The sequence below is a fragment of the Dendrobates tinctorius genome, unplaced genomic scaffold, assembly GCF_039654945.1.
Source record: "Dendrobates tinctorius isolate UK_male_01 unplaced genomic scaffold, ASM3965494v1 ptg000008l, whole genome shotgun sequence".
Lineage (NCBI taxonomy): Eukaryota > Metazoa > Chordata > Amphibia > Anura > Dendrobatidae > Dendrobates > Dendrobates tinctorius.
Window position 1 is genome coordinate 73377600 of NW_027361676.1, and position 15638 is coordinate 73393237.

The following is a 15638-nucleotide window of genomic DNA, read 5'->3' on the forward strand; positions in this document are numbered from 1 at the left end:
AAACACCGGCGATTGTCTAAACGCTGTGTCTAATATCATGTCCTCACTATATATGAAACTGAACCTGTCAAAGACTGAACTCCTGGTGTTTCCTCCCTCTACTAATGTACCTATACCCGACATTGCTATTTCTGTGGGTGGTTCCACTATTACTCCAGAGCAACAGGCCCGCTGTCTTGGGGTCATACTTGATTCCGAGCTTTCCTTTGCCCCCCACATTCGATCACTGGCTCGCTCTTGTCATCTGCACCTCAAAAACATTTCTAGAATTCGACCTTTTCTTACTTTTGACTCTGCAAAAACTCTTACTGTTTCTCTTATTCATTCTCGTCTCGACTATTGTAACTCTCTTCTAATCGGTTTCCCTCTTATCAAACTCTCCCCTCTCCAATCTGTCTTGAATGCTGCAGCCAGGATCATATTCCTCACCAATCGTTACACAGATGCCTCTACCTTGTGCCAGTCATTACACTGGCTACCCAACCACTCCAGAATTCAGTATAAACTTATTACCCTTACCCACAAAGCCCTCCATGGCTCAGCACCACCCTACATCTCCTCCCTTGTTTCAGTATACCACCCTACCCGCGCCCTCCGTTCTGCTGATGACCTGAGGTTAGCATCCTCAATAGTCAGAACCTCCCACTCCCGTCTCCAAGACTTTACACGTGCCGCGCCAATTCTTTGGAATGCACTTCCCAGGTCAATACGATTAGTCCCCAATCCCCACAATTTTAAGCGTGCCCTGAAAACGCATTTATTCAGACTGGCCTATCACCTCAACACATTAACCTAATCTATCCCTGTGTGGCACAGCCAAAAGTTTTACCATAACCAGAATTCCCGCATCATGTTCCCACATGCTTTATGCATCCATTAGCCCTCTGTGTCCGTACTGTCACACACCTAACATTATGGCTGGTCCATACAATCAGGGCAACTGTTACCACCCACCTTTCGTGTCTACCTCTTTCCTCATAGACTGTAAGCTTGCGAGCAGGGCCCTCTTTCCTCTTGGTATTTGTTATAATCTACTGTATGTGATTATTGTTATGCTGTAATGTCTATTGTCTGTACAAATCCCCTCTGAAATGTAAAGTGCTGCGGAATATGTCGGCGCGATAAAAATAAAATTTATTATTATTATTATTATACTTTGAAAAGGGACTGTGGTGACATCAATCTGTGTGTGTGTGTGTGTGTGTGTGTGGGGGGGACCGTGGGGTCATCATACTATGTGTGTGGGGAGTGGCATGTGAGGGCATTATATTGTGTGTGGGGGGACACTAGGGACATCATACTATGTGTGTGTGGGGATTGTAGCTGTCATCATACTGCATGTGGGGTTTGACAACGTGAAAATAAGCATGTTGACAATTGACTTACTTTTTCTATCTGCTTTCATTATCCTGCTGAGAGCTGTTATCTTACATAGTGTACAGCTGGTTTTTAGCTTGATCACCAGTGCCTGCCTAGTCTCTAGCCACTTGTGCGCAGTAGTTAGATTCCACGAGAGGTGGTAACTTCTAATATCCCGCAGCAGTTATCGGACAAGCTGCTCTTATTAGTCCTGTGTAAACACAATCTACCTGGCCCCCAACATCAGAGCTATCACTGTCCTGAGCTATTTGTATTTTCACATACCCTGTTATCGCTATGGGTAAATATGTAATACCAGTGCACTCTCCAGAACAAACCACTGATGGCCGAATGTGTTACATCAGAACCTGTGCTGAGCTTTATAGTTCTACTAATGCTACAGTTCTGCTACTCACCAGAACTGTCACTCAAAGATGAGAGCCTGCCAGAAGCTAGGAAGTAATGAGACTGCAGAGCTGGAAGCTACTCAAGATATAACTTGAGAATACCACTTTAACAAACATGGCAAATTGTCTTGATTAAAAATCTTCAACTCTTGAGTTAGAAATCCTGTGTCTGCATGGTTACACAATACATACAACAAACCCTGTGTAATCACATCCAATGTGTTATTCCACTCACTTTCCTGATAATATACTGACAGTAGAAGGAGTAGACGGAAGGGAGCAACAAATGACCACAGAAACAAATAGATTTGCACTGGATTTGTATACATGGACATAGTGGTATTCCCACATTATAAAGTAATTGCATATCACTAGGACGTGCCATGACTTGATGACTCTTGTAGTTGAGCCACTTGAGCCTCTAAGAGCAGCACACTGAAGGGGTCTCAGCACTGCATCCTCTTCTAAGCGTTGCCTGCACAGTAACGTATCTGGCCGCCTAGCTTCCACTCTACACCAGAGCTTTGGACCCTTCATTCTCAGGAATGATGGGGTTTTTAGAGATCAGATGCCCATTGATCATGAAGTCATGACATATCCTAGTTATATTCTTTGCAAGATGTGAATACCCCTTTACTCCATTTATTTACAAAGTTCATGGTCTTCTATCTTTATGTGGAATAGAACATAAATGGACTGCAAAATTGTTAAAAACATAATCTTGTAGACAATTGCATGCGTTAAGCGATTCTCTCCAATCACACTGCATTCTTTGCAGCTGTATAGATTAGATTTTGTGCACACCCACACACCCGTGTAAGCTGATTATAGTTGCAAGCTTGTTAAAAGAGCTGAAGAAATACAGGACATAAATCATATTCACCTGAGTGGGCGATTTCCTTTCCTGCAGGTTTGGCCGGACACTTCTAAAGCCTTTTGCTGCAAGGGAGGAACCACTTGAGTCACCATTGAGAGCATCTTTCACACAATCATTGTAAGATCTCCAGATATCTAGAGTCAAATCAGATCATATGTACAGTGCCATTAACGTTACTAAGGTGAATAGTATGAAAGAAGATGAAGTCCACCTACTGTGCACCTTCAGTGCCTCATATCACCAACAATACTGGCACAAATACACAACTAGCACAACGGGAAAAAAGGTACAAAAACATTCCAGTACCTGAGTCCGGGGAATAAGAGTCCTGCCCTAAAAGAAAAAGGAATGATAATTAATATATGTAGATTTTTTTAATGGAAAGATGAACAGTGGCTGCTTAACACCGTCTTCTTAGCTTTTATACATTTCCTAGTTCCTCTTTTGAAGGGTAAAATCAGTCAAAATTGAAGAGGTTTTCTGAGATTAGAAAGAATGGGTTTTCTTCTTTTACCTCCACTGAAACAGAGCTAAGCTCATCCATGGGTTGTGTCGTGTATTGCAAGTTCATCTCTATTAAATTGAATGAGATGGAGCTGCAATACCAGAAAAATCCTGTGAGCAAGAAGGGCATTATTTCTAGAAAATAAGCAACAGAACAGCACAGAAATTTACTGTTCTGATCAGAAATAAGGGGCACGCAGGTTGCTATGGATCACTACTCACCTAAAATTCCTCTCTCAATCTCGAACAGCAGCATTTAAGACACACAAAATGGGGGTGCGTCGTACCATGCGCCTGCAACACCATTGAGGAGTTTGGATGAGTTGCCTAGGCCACCAAGATTTTGCTCCGGTGAAGACCAGCCTGTGGTCGGCGTTCATAGACCATGATTTCTACTCTGCACTGCAACTTTATATTATTGTAGTAAAAAGTATAAGCGATCACTTGCTTGGTCACATGTTTAAGTGCATTAATCTGACTAAAATAATACAGTAAAAAATAATGGATCAGCCCCTATTTCCCCCACTAATGTAAGTTAAAAAGTCAACATATTTGGCAGCATTACCGTATCATGTAAAACTTTAATTTAATAAAATACATTTTGGATTGCTTTTTATTGCATTTATTTGTGATTTGCAGCAATCAAAATCTTTTATGGAGCTCATTGGCACCTTTTATCATATGTTGTGGATTCGGCCAAAAATTGTGCCATATCGGCTACAGGTGATTCGAATCATAAATCAAATCCTTAAAACACATTTGACTGCATCTCCAGAACTTTGCACAAATAGAAGAAAAGATGGGCTAAAAAAGCCCTAGCCAGCTCACCAACCACAGCGCGGAACCTCGTCTGGACCCAACGATAGTTGATAGTAGACAGAAACATAAGGGGCGTTCCAGCTGATAACATTTCTTGCTTTATTGAAAAATTAAAATAGTACAGCGGCTTACTCCTCAGGAGAGGATGGATGTGCTATGAGGCGTTGTCTCAGTGCCTCATAGCACATCCATCCTCTCCTGAGGAGTAAGCCGCTGTACTATTTTAATTTTTCAATAAAGCAAGAAATGTTATCAGCTGGAACGCCCCTTATGTTTCTGTCTATCTCCAGAACTTTGCCTCTTGCATCTTTTCCCAGCCCAAATTCCAAAAATAAGCTAATGCACCTTGTGGATATCTGAATCTCCTCCCAGTATCCATCACTGGATAACAAAAGTTGAACAGATCTACAGACTGGAAGAGCTCTCAAGTTGGGAACATAGAAAACACTTGAGCTTCATAGACACGTGGTCTCCCTGGCATAATATGCAAACCTCACTTTTAGGTCGACTCTCTGGAACGGTCTAATGTCTGGATGAGAAACTATGATTTTCTATACCTTCATTTTACCTTCCTTGGCGGACCACCATCATATTTCAATACTTGACAGATTTTCCCTTCAACCCCCCTTTCTTCCATCCCTCCTCTCTAATGTTCTATGTTTTCTGTCCCAACTTTCCTTTTCCTTTCTTCCTCAAACAAAATATGCTGACTACTGTCTGATTTAGGCTAGTTTCACACTAGCGTTTATGAGCGCAGCGACGGCCTGCGCACGGCCGCCGCTAAGCCCCGCCCCCTGCCGCGCCCCCGCCGGCAGCTCCGCCCACCGGCGCATGACGCTGCATGCGCCCTGCGTCCCCTATCTTTATCACAGGGGGCGCAGACCGTGCGCAGTATGCGTTTGGCGGCGCATGCGCCTTTTTGACGGTGCGCCGACGCAACCAAACTGCAGCAGGTTGCGTTTGGCGCAGGTCGGCGCACCGTCAAAAGGACGCATGCACCGCCAAACGCATACTGCGCATGGCCTGCGCCCCCAGTGATAAAGATAGGGGACGCAGGGTGCATGCAGCGTCATACGCCGGTAGGCGGAGCTACCGGCGGAGGCGCGGCAGGGGGCGGGGTTTAGCGGCGGCTGTGCGCAGGCCGTCGCTGCGCTCATAAACGCTAGTGTGAAACTAGCCTTAGACTGTTATCGTGTTTGGATTTTTATCGCCTCATATCAGGTTATGCTTTGCATCGTTCTTTCCATGTTTTGATATCCCAATCGTTTTTTTGTCTTAACCTTTATTATCATATATTTCTACATGGATATTTCGTGTTGTATCGGTGTTAAAACTCTTAATAAAAAGAAGTTCACAAAAAAAAAAAAAAAAATCTTTTATGCATCTCAAAATGACATCAGTAAAAATATCATCTTGAAATGCAAAAAAAACCCTCATAACTCCATCAATGGAAAAATTAAAAATAATACTGGTCTTGGAACAAGGTGACAAAAGCAGCATTTTATCATTTTTTTACCTTTTTTTCACATTCTCAGGTACATTGAATGGTAAAATGAATGGTGTCATTCAAAACTATAACTCAGCCTGCAAGAATGGGAGGAAAAAAGGAAAACGCAAAAAAGAAAATCGCCCATACAGGAAGAGGATAAGATAGTGCACTTACTTTGAAAAACTTTTCAGAATGGTTTTTGCTATGTAATCTGATAGCAACATGATGGAGGAGTCCCTGATTCCAGCTACAATATGTGTCACTGCTTGGTCTGCATGCTGTCATTGTGATGCAAATCCGTGTTTTTTTCTGCTAAAGATCTAGCAGAGCTCTGAATGCTGAGCCATGTATAACCCCGCCCACACCACTGATTGGCAGATTTCTGTGTACACTGTGCATAGGCAGAAAGCTGCTCATTAGTGGGGGGTTAGTTACAAGGAGCAGTTGATTAAGAGGCATGAGACACCTAGTCCTGTAGTGATAATCTCCTGCTGATAAAACACTGACTTTCCTGAAACAACCCACAGTGAGTGACACGCTGGAATCAGAGAAGCTGTCAATCAAAATAAGTGGGTAGAAGGCCACTGAGTAGTGGTCACACTTTCTAAAGAGATAGAAAAAAAGCCATTTTGACATGAATTATCAAGATAAGTACACCAGCTCCATCAGGTCTAAGAAATGTATTTAATATTTTATGCAGTTTGTATTGTGACAGATCTGCTTGAAATATCTGCTTTATCGCAGTCTCATTCACAATGTCCCGTCCAAGCACTGCCTGCCTACTAGTGATGAGTGAATATGCTTGGGTAATGTTAACCCAGCATGCTCGGGTGCTAATAGAGTATTGTATGTGCTCTAATACTATGTTCAAGTCGCCGAGGCCTCTCAACAGCCACAACACATGCAGGGATTTTCTAACAAACAGGCACGTGTTGTCGAACACGCGTGAGACATGCAGTCGCGGGAACTCGAACATAGTATACGAGCACGCCCAAGACACTATATCAGCACCCGAGCATGCTCAGATAACACCTTATCGCTCATCACTACTGACGACTCTTAATACTGTTGCTCTCTTAAATATGAACAGTAGTTTAAAATTTCCAAATTATAGTGGGACTTAATTACGGACCAATTTCTGCTGACGATACCCAGCAAACAGAACGCTTTCAGGAGTACAAGTTATTGCCTCACTGGAAAGGGGGAAGGCGATATATGTGTCTCCATCATTACAGTCGTCACACAGTGACTCATTCCTTGACATTTTCAAGTGGAAAAATATTTTCCATATTAATGTATAAAGAGAGCTTTCCATTAACCTTTTTATGTGAGTTGTACAAGTTTAGGCTCCGTGCACACACTGAGTAAATGGATACAGAAATTTCTGCACCATTTCTGCATCCCTTGGCAGGAAAAATTCAGCTTTTGATGTGTTTGCCTGCATTTTTGCCCTAGAAAATCTACGTGTCAAAATGCACCAAATCTGCAACCTATGCACTTACTGCTCTTTTTTTGCTACTTGCCCAGAAAAAAAAAAAAAAAAGTGCACAAATTGCAGGTTTGGTGCGTTTTTGCCATGCAGGTTTGCTTGCAAAACCTGAAGCAATCCTGATGAGAGAAAAGTCAATGAGAAACCTGACGTGTCATGCACACGTTGCAGATTTGGTGCAGAAAGTAATCTGCAGCGTGTCCGTGTCATTTCTCTGTGCGTTTTTCACCATTGACCTCACTCAAATCAGACAAAAGCGCAGGGAAAAAAACGCACCAAAAACGCGAGTTTCTGCAGCTGCGCTTTTCCTGCCAAGAGATGCAGAATTGTTCAGAAAAACGTCATACACATTTGCTATGTAAATTATATAGGAATGCAAGATTTTTGTTAAAGAGAAAAAACAAGTTTAGCTTTCAATAAATAGTTGCAGGTTAGGCAAAAATCTAACATATTCCTAGACGCCGACCACATATTACATCTATCAACCGATACAAGCTACAAACCTTTTCCCCTATGGCAGGGTTCCCCAACGCCGGTCCTCAAGGCCCACCAACAGGTCAGGATTTCCTTAGTATTACACAGGTGATAATTGCATCCCTTGTACTATACAAGGGAAATCCGGAAAACGACCTGTTGGTGGGCCTTGAGGACCGGAGTTGGGGAACCCTGCCCTATGGATTTTGAAGCAATCTTTATATAAATTGCCATTTTAGTCTACGTTCCCACAATGAGTTTTTGATGCTTTGTATTTTCGCTGCACATGATACGCAGCGTCTTACCGTTGCAGCAATGTGGATGAGATTTATTGAAATCTGCTGCTTTTTTTTTTTACGCTGCGTAAACTGACCTGCGGTGCGTGTATGAAATCCGCAACATGTCAGTTTCTCTGGCAGGTATGTACAGATTTTCTTCATAGACTGCATTAGGTGTGGATAACCCGCAGGTAAACAAAACTTACAAAATTAATGCGGAAAATCTGCAACATCAAAAACTCCCCAAATGCTCATCATGGGATGGCAGCCTTTGGTGTGGTGCAAGATGTGAAACATTGCTCCGAGAATCGGCAGCAGCGTGTACATGCAGTGGATCACAGAATCCGCGTCATCACAGCCACTTTAATATAAGGACTGTCTACTTGATGAGCGGATTACCGTGGGTATGGCTGTACGAATTAAATGCCATTAGAAGGAAAGAAGGCAGTCCTTCTGATAAACGGCCTTCTATGTATTGCATGGATAGATCAGGTCTACCAGTACAAGAGCCGCCGCCTGGTAGCTTCTCTCTTCCCAGGGTTTTACGTGTAGACTTGACTATGTGATGCCCTATAAAGGCATTTGGAAAAGTTTTTAATAATTAATACATTTTTATGTAATTTCCAAACCAGGTATAAGAGTTTTTCGATTAATCCACCGCGTCACTAGTGTAAAATCTCTAAGGCATGAAGAAATGGACAGGGCACATGACAGCAGCCATTAGACGCCATAATAAAAGCTTTGGTTTTATTATGCCAGCTGTATACAGGGAGAGATGTCAGGTATACACCCATGGAGAGCTGACGCGGGGGACACACGGACTCAGACACTTCACAGCAGGCAGGATAAGCGAGAGCTGAAACAAAAAGTGGACGTCATCTCTGTGGTTTGGTTAGTTGCTATACCTGAAGCCAACAGATTGGGAGAACTTTGTACTCTCTTCACAGCTGTTAGTGTGACAGACATGGCAGCGCGTTTGCGAGCAAATCCACCGCTATCTGGAAGCACACAAAGTGATAGTGATGCAAGCAAAACATGGACACGGCAAGCACATGCAATGTTTAGCACTGATTTGAGAATTTGTGGCCTTTTAGTGCAAAAACAAAAGAAGATGGCAGGACAAGCACAACATAAGCATGCACAGGACCACCGCTGCACTTCTTCAGCTCTGCTCAGCTCATACCCCACGTAAAGCTATAGAAATATACCCTATAGTAAAGGGGTTGTCCGGCCGTAGGATACAAGTCTGCAGTCACTCTATATTACTGCAGACTTGTGAATCCTCACAGTGTGTGCACTGCTCACTGTGAGGATTTTGCGATGCTGGTGGGTACATGACAGCAAGAATGTGATTTGCAAACATGCGGTCATGTGCTGAATAGTTGTGCACGCCTTGCCGGACACGTCTAGTTAGAATGTGGCCGGAAGTGTGTAAAATGACATTGTGAGGTTCACAAGTCTGCAGTCAAGTAGAGTGACAGGAACAATTGTACCCAAAGGCCAGACAACTCCTTTAAGGCCTGTGATACTTCCAATTACAGTGCTACAGTGGGATCCATTGACCATACATCATTGACATTGTGCCTGGAGCAGTTTTATTTAATTTTATATTATTGAGCACCACATTGTACTATGCTATTCTATACTTTTTTTTTCTACTATACCAACAAATACCGGCCTGAGAGCCCCCAAAAGAAAATTTTTGTCCTCTTTTGTGATGTGAACAAGGCCCATTGTAGCACTTGTGCTTATGCCCCAAAAGTAGGGATTAGACGCATTCACATGTCATTCGCATACCATTTAGTGCCAGAATATTGGTAACCACATCCCAACCCACACATTGCAATTCTCGCTAGGCAAGATTTACTTCTCTGTAGATTCCTACTTACATTGAATTATTTGGATAAAATAGGTCGTAAACTGATTTCCTACATCTGGCAGACAATATATAAAAGGTGATTATACAGTTGTGCTCAAAAGTTTACACCCTGGCAGAATTTTTGCTTTCTTGGCCTTTTTCCAGAGAAAATGAATGATAACACCAAAACTATTTCTCCACTCATGGTTAGTGATTGGGTGAAGCCATTTATTGGATGTTTTGGGCTATCATTATGATTTAAAAAAAAAGAGAAAACACAGTAATTTGACAATAAATGGCTTCACCCAACCATTAACCATGAGTGGAGAAAAAGGTTTGGTGTTATCATTCATATTCTCTGAAAAAAGGCCAAGAAAGCAAAAATTATTCCGGGGTATGTAAACTTTGGAGCACAACAGTGTAAATGGTTGTGAGTGACACTGGCTAATCAGTCCTCTTTGTTGAGTGACATATTTCCCTTTAAGGTTTGTCTGTCTGTTTATGGTTATAGTTTTCAGTAAATATACACATTTTGGGCTGATTTCCAGGATTCTTGCATGCCTGACATCCTTTTTTGCAAAAAAAATAATCACTTCTCATTCTCGGGTAATAAGAATGACAAATCTAACACTTCTGGGGCTAAATGCCAAGTCCTTCATTCTGAATCCCAGAGGCGACTGGCTCTGAAATGACACTTCAATGCACGTTTCATCACAGCTTACTTGGTTGAGGATTATTCTTCTTTTACTGATATAGTACACTTAAAGATGGAGGGAAAACAAAACACAGTTTGCAGTTTGTTTATAGTTGCAGAAAAGGAAAAAGAAACCCTACACAAAGAGTTAAAGGGGTTATCCACTATTTTACGTGTCCCTACCATGTAAACTGACTGTAGGCTGTGTGCCCACGTTGCGTTTTTTAAGCGTTTCCGCAGCGCTTTTAGACGCGCGATTCTGCCGCGGAAACGCTTAAGAAAAGCATCCCATGTTATCATATTTGATTCCGCACATGCTGTGCTAATGGTGCTTTTTTTACCGCTGCAGAAATGCTTAGCGGAAAAAAACGCCTAACATGATCATTAATTTTTTTCTGCATACATACACTTGTATTGCAAAAACGCATAGGAAAACGCATGCTAAAATGCTTAACAAACGCTTACAAAAGCGCGTCCAAAAACGCATGCGTTTTTCCGGCAAAGGGTGTGCGTTTCCGCTCAGGAATTTTCTGCGTCAAAACTGCAACGTGGGCCCATAGCCTAATAGATAAGCACTTCACTAAATACTTCGCTTTGCCAAATCAATCCGTAACTGAAGGGGAGAAACCACTGGGGACCCATGTGTCTGACCAGTCTCCCGTGCAGCTCAGTCCCTAGTGGCCTTTAAAGCCACAGTGTTTCAGTGATTAAGCTTTGATATGGGATCAATACAATTATTTATTTTTAGTATTTTTCCGGAATCCTCTAGTGCCTGCGTTTCCACAGAGAGCATGCACTTTAATCCAGGATGGATGCAGGGATTTTGGGGCTTGATGAAGAAGTCATTTGGCTTTTTTTCATGACAGTATTCCAATGCAGTTTAGCTTTTAAGTTGAACTAGCCATTTGGGGGCTTCCTTCCTGTGGGATGAGTACTTTTTTTTTTTTTTTTTAATGATATCATCCTGTGTTACAAATGAATTGTTGAAAAACTGTTATTTTTTAAAGGCTTTCTTTCAGGGGTGCGAGAGGTGAAAAAGTTATTCAGCAATTTTCGAGGTAAAGTATATATATATATATATATATATATATATATATATATATATATATATATATATATATATATATATATACACATACACACATATATACATACACACTATATACACGCACACAAGGTTTAATACTTTAAGAGGAGACATTGCTGCATAGCAATATGTAATATACATGAAAATAAGCCTAGAGGAGATCTATATTACTGAATTCATACCTGTATTCATCTTTATCCCTCGTGGTTAAAAGAAACTGACTTCAGTTTGCCTACGGATCAAAGGAAAACAGTTTAAATAACTTGCATTCATGAATATTCGATATATGTAGTGATGACAGCCATTAACAACCGCCCCATGCAGCCACACTGCAGTATTCTCAAAAGCGCCCTCTAGTGGCAGCGACAGGCACCAACATTGTGAGATTTCATTTATTTACTATTTATATACTGTGCTGCTATCCCTTATACTTCATAGGGGTATCGGGGTGTCACAGAGCTCCCCTGCACACGGTTAAAGGGTTTCTACCAAGTCTGGACGTTACATTCACTCATTTTATTCTTCAGGCCGTTGGAGAAAGCCATGCTCAGCATCTAACTGGACATTGGTGCTCCCATTGAAAATTAATGGAACGGAAAACTGCAAGATCAACCACCACTCCCATTCATACACGACTCTTCAGAGATCCGGTTCTCAGAATGTATAGGGTCCCAACAGTTGTTTGGGATGGATATGGAATAACGTCCACTAGAGTTGAGCGACTTTGGTCGGATCGGGTTTCATGAAACCCGAATGAAACAAAATTTGATTCGGATGAAACTAGTCTGACTAGGGCAAAAAAAGTCGGAGTTTCGTCTGAAACCCGACCCCAATGCAAGTCAATGGAGAATAAAAGTCGGCATTGAGAGTGGATGAATGTCATCCGCTCAATGCCGACTTTTATTCCCCATTGACTTACATTGGGGTCAGGTTTCGACGAAACTCCGAATTTTTTTTGCCCTAGTCGGACCAGTTTCATCCGAATCAAATTTTGTTTCATTCGGGTTTCATGAAACCCGATCCGACCAAAGTCGCTCAACTCTAACGTCCACACTTGGTGCAACCCCATTAAATTTGGTTGTCTTAGGTCACCACTAGGGGGAGCTTCAGAGCTTGCTGCATAGTACATTATTGTTGCATTTCAGGAATACTCAGCATTCCGTAAGCTCCTGAGCATCCCTTAGTGGTGACTGTAAGCAGGCACATGTTTATCTAGATCTATATACAAAATTTTGAAAAACTAACAAAACAAATGGAGCTCAGATCAACAAAACATATATTAGAGCAGAAAGCAGATGAAAAAAAGAGCCGTGTTGAAGAGCGGACATTCACAGGGGGAGGTGGAATATTGTCTGATAATTAAAAACTATATATTTTTTTTCTAGAGTAAAAAAGCAAAATAAAAATTATTAACAAAAATGAATACACAATTATAGTGTTCATTTGAAAGAAAATTTTTCTTAAGCCATTTATACAAATAGAAATCATAGAATCATAGAATCGTAGAGTTGGAAGGGACCTCCTGGGCCATCTGGTCCAACCCCCTGCTCAAAGCAGGATTCACTAAATCATCCCAGTCAGATGTCTGTCCAGCCTCTGTTTGAAGACTTCCATTGAAGGAGAACTCACCACTTCTCGTCGCAGCCTGTTCCACTCATTGATCACTAACTGTCAAAAAGTTTTTTCTAATATCTAATCTGTGTCTCCTCCCATTGCTTCTAGTCTTTGCTTGTGCAAATGAGAATAAAGATGATCCTTCTACAATGTGACAGCCCTTTAGATATTGGTAGACCACTATTAAGTCTCCTCTCAGTCTTCTCTTTTGCAAACTAAACATTCCCAAATCCTGCAACCTTTCCTCATAAGACAGGGTTTGCAGACCGGTCACCATTCTGGTCGCTCTTTTCTGAACTTGCTCCAGTTTGTTGATGTCTTTTTTAAAATGTGGTGCCCAAAACTGGACACAATATTCCAGATGAGGTCTGACCAAAGAGGAGTAGAGGGAAATAATGACTTCACGTGATCTAGACTGTATGCTTCTGTTCATACATCCTAGAATTGCATTTGCCTTTTTTGCTGCTGCATCACACTGTTGACTCATATCCAGTCTGTGATCTATTAGTTTACCCAAGTCATGTTACAGTTTACGTCACAACAATACAGAGATAGGAGTTGAGCATGAGAAGGGAACAAATCCTCTCCTCCAGTAATGGCCGTGCTGCGCGCCGTTACTTTACGTCTTGCTTTGTAATGAACTGACCCTGATCACTACAGATCTAAGGGCATGTTGTGCTCAGCCGTCTCTCTGCCACTTTATGGCCTTGGCATAGTTTTGTGCCAAACTTCTTTACCTGTAAAACATCACAGCATAAACACATTTCCCACTATCAGCTGCCGGTCACCAGATTTAACCAGAGTAAAAAAAGAAATCTGCAGCATTTCACAGTAAAAGAAAAGTGTAGAGGCTGAAAGAACTCCTAGACACTGACAGAAATGTGAAATGCAAGTAGCTAACATAGAATAATTCCCACTAACCTATTGACTAATCCATTGACCTCCAATGAGTGTTATACAGTCATATGTTAAAGTTTGGGCACCCCTATTAATGTTAACCTTTTTTCTTTATAACAATTTTGGTTTTTGCAACAGCTATTTCAGTTTCATATATCTAATAACTGATGGACTCAGTTATATTTCTAGATTCAAATGAGGTTTATTGTACTAACAGAAAATGTGCAATCTGTATTTTAACAAAATTTGACCTGTGCAAAAGTATGGGCACCTCAACATAAAAGTGACATTAATATTTCGTAGATCCTCCTTTTGAAAAAATAACAGCCTCTAGTTGCTTCCTGTAGCTATTAATGAGTTCCTGGATCCTGGATGAAGGTATTTGTGACCATTCCTGTTTACAAAACAATTCTAGTTCAGTTAAGTTTGATGGTCGCCGAGCATGGACAGCCCGCTTCAAATCATCCCACAGATGTTCATTGATACTCAGGTCTGGGGACTGGGATGGCCATTCCAGAACATTGTAATTGTTCCTCTGCATGAATGCCTTAGTAGATTTGGAGCGGTGTTTTGGATCATTGTCTTGCTGAAATATCCATCCCCTGTGTAACTTCAACTTCGTCACTGATTCTTGCACATTATTGTCAAGAATCTACGGATACTGAGTTGAATCCATGCGACCCTCAACTTTAACAAGATTCCCGGTGCCGGCATTGGCCACACAGACCCAAAGCATGATGGAACCTCCACCAAATTTTACTGTGGGTAGCAAGTGTTTTTCTTGGAATGCTGTGTTTTTTAGCCTCCATGCATAACGCCTTTTTGTTTGACCAAACAACTCAATCTTTGTTTCATCAGTCCACAGGACCTTCTTCCAAAATGTAACTGGCTTGTCCAAATGTGCATTTGCATACCTCAGGCGACTCTGTTTGTGGCGTGCTTGCAGAAACGGCTTCTTTCGCATCACTCTCCCATACAGCTTCTCCTTGTGCAAAGTGCGCTGTATTGTTGACCGATGCACAGTGACACCATCTGCAGCAAGATGATGCTGCAGGTCTTTGGAGGTGGTCTGTGGATTGTCCTTGACTGTTCTCACCATTCTTCTTCTCTGCCTTTCTGATATTTTTCTTGGCCTGCCACTTCTGGGCTTAACAAGAACTGTACCTGTGTTCTTCCATTTCCTTACTATGTTCCTCACAGTGGAAACTGACAGGTTCAATCTCTGAGACAACTTTTTGTATCTTTCCCCTGAAAAGCTATGTTGAATAATCTTTGTTTTCAGATCATTTGAGAGTTGTTTTGAGGAGCCCATGATGCCTTCATAGGAGAATCAAATAGGAGAACTACTTGCAAGTGGCCACCTTAAATACCTTTTCTCATGATTTGGTGCACCTGGCTATGAAGTTCAAAGCTCAATGAGGTTACAAAACCAATTTAGTGCTTCAGGAAGTCAGTAAAAAGTAGTTAGGAGTGTTCAAATCAAGAAAATGATAAGGGTGCCCATACTTTTGCACCGGTCAAATTTTGTTTAAATGCAGATTGCACATTTTCTGTTAGTACAATAAACCTCATTTGAATCCAGAAATATAACTGAGTCCATCAGTTATTAGATATATGAAACTGAAATAGCTGTTGCAAAAACCAAAATTATTATAAAGAAAAAAGCTTAACATTAATAGGGGTGCCCAAACTTTAACATATGACTGTATCCATCACTTAACACTATAAAGCCCCCTTCACACATAGCGAGATCACTAGCAATATCGCTAAAGCGTCACTGATTTTGTGACGC

At 41.5% G+C, this 15638-nt stretch overlaps 1 protein-coding gene across 4 annotated transcripts in view; it reads right to left on the reverse strand.

Moving 5' to 3' along the window:
* SORBS2 (sorbin and SH3 domain containing 2) overlaps positions 1–15638 on the reverse strand; it is a 333099-nt gene that overhangs the window by 151251 nt on the left and 166210 nt on the right. For 3 of the 4 annotated variants that reach the window (XM_073578712.1, XM_073578685.1, XM_073578692.1), the window contains exons 3-6: positions 11518–11567; positions 8602–8694; positions 2950–2976; positions 2650–2777 (exon numbers count right to left, since the gene is read on the reverse strand). In XM_073578712.1, the coding sequence (XP_073434813.1) occupies positions 2650–2777; positions 2950–2976; positions 8602–8694; positions 11518–11527 (258 nt within the window). In that variant the 5' untranslated portion in view covers positions 11528–11567. The remainder of the gene's footprint in view (positions 1–2649; positions 2778–2949; positions 2977–8601; positions 8695–11517; positions 11568–15638) is intronic. The other variant, XM_073578702.1, reaches the window with a different exon arrangement.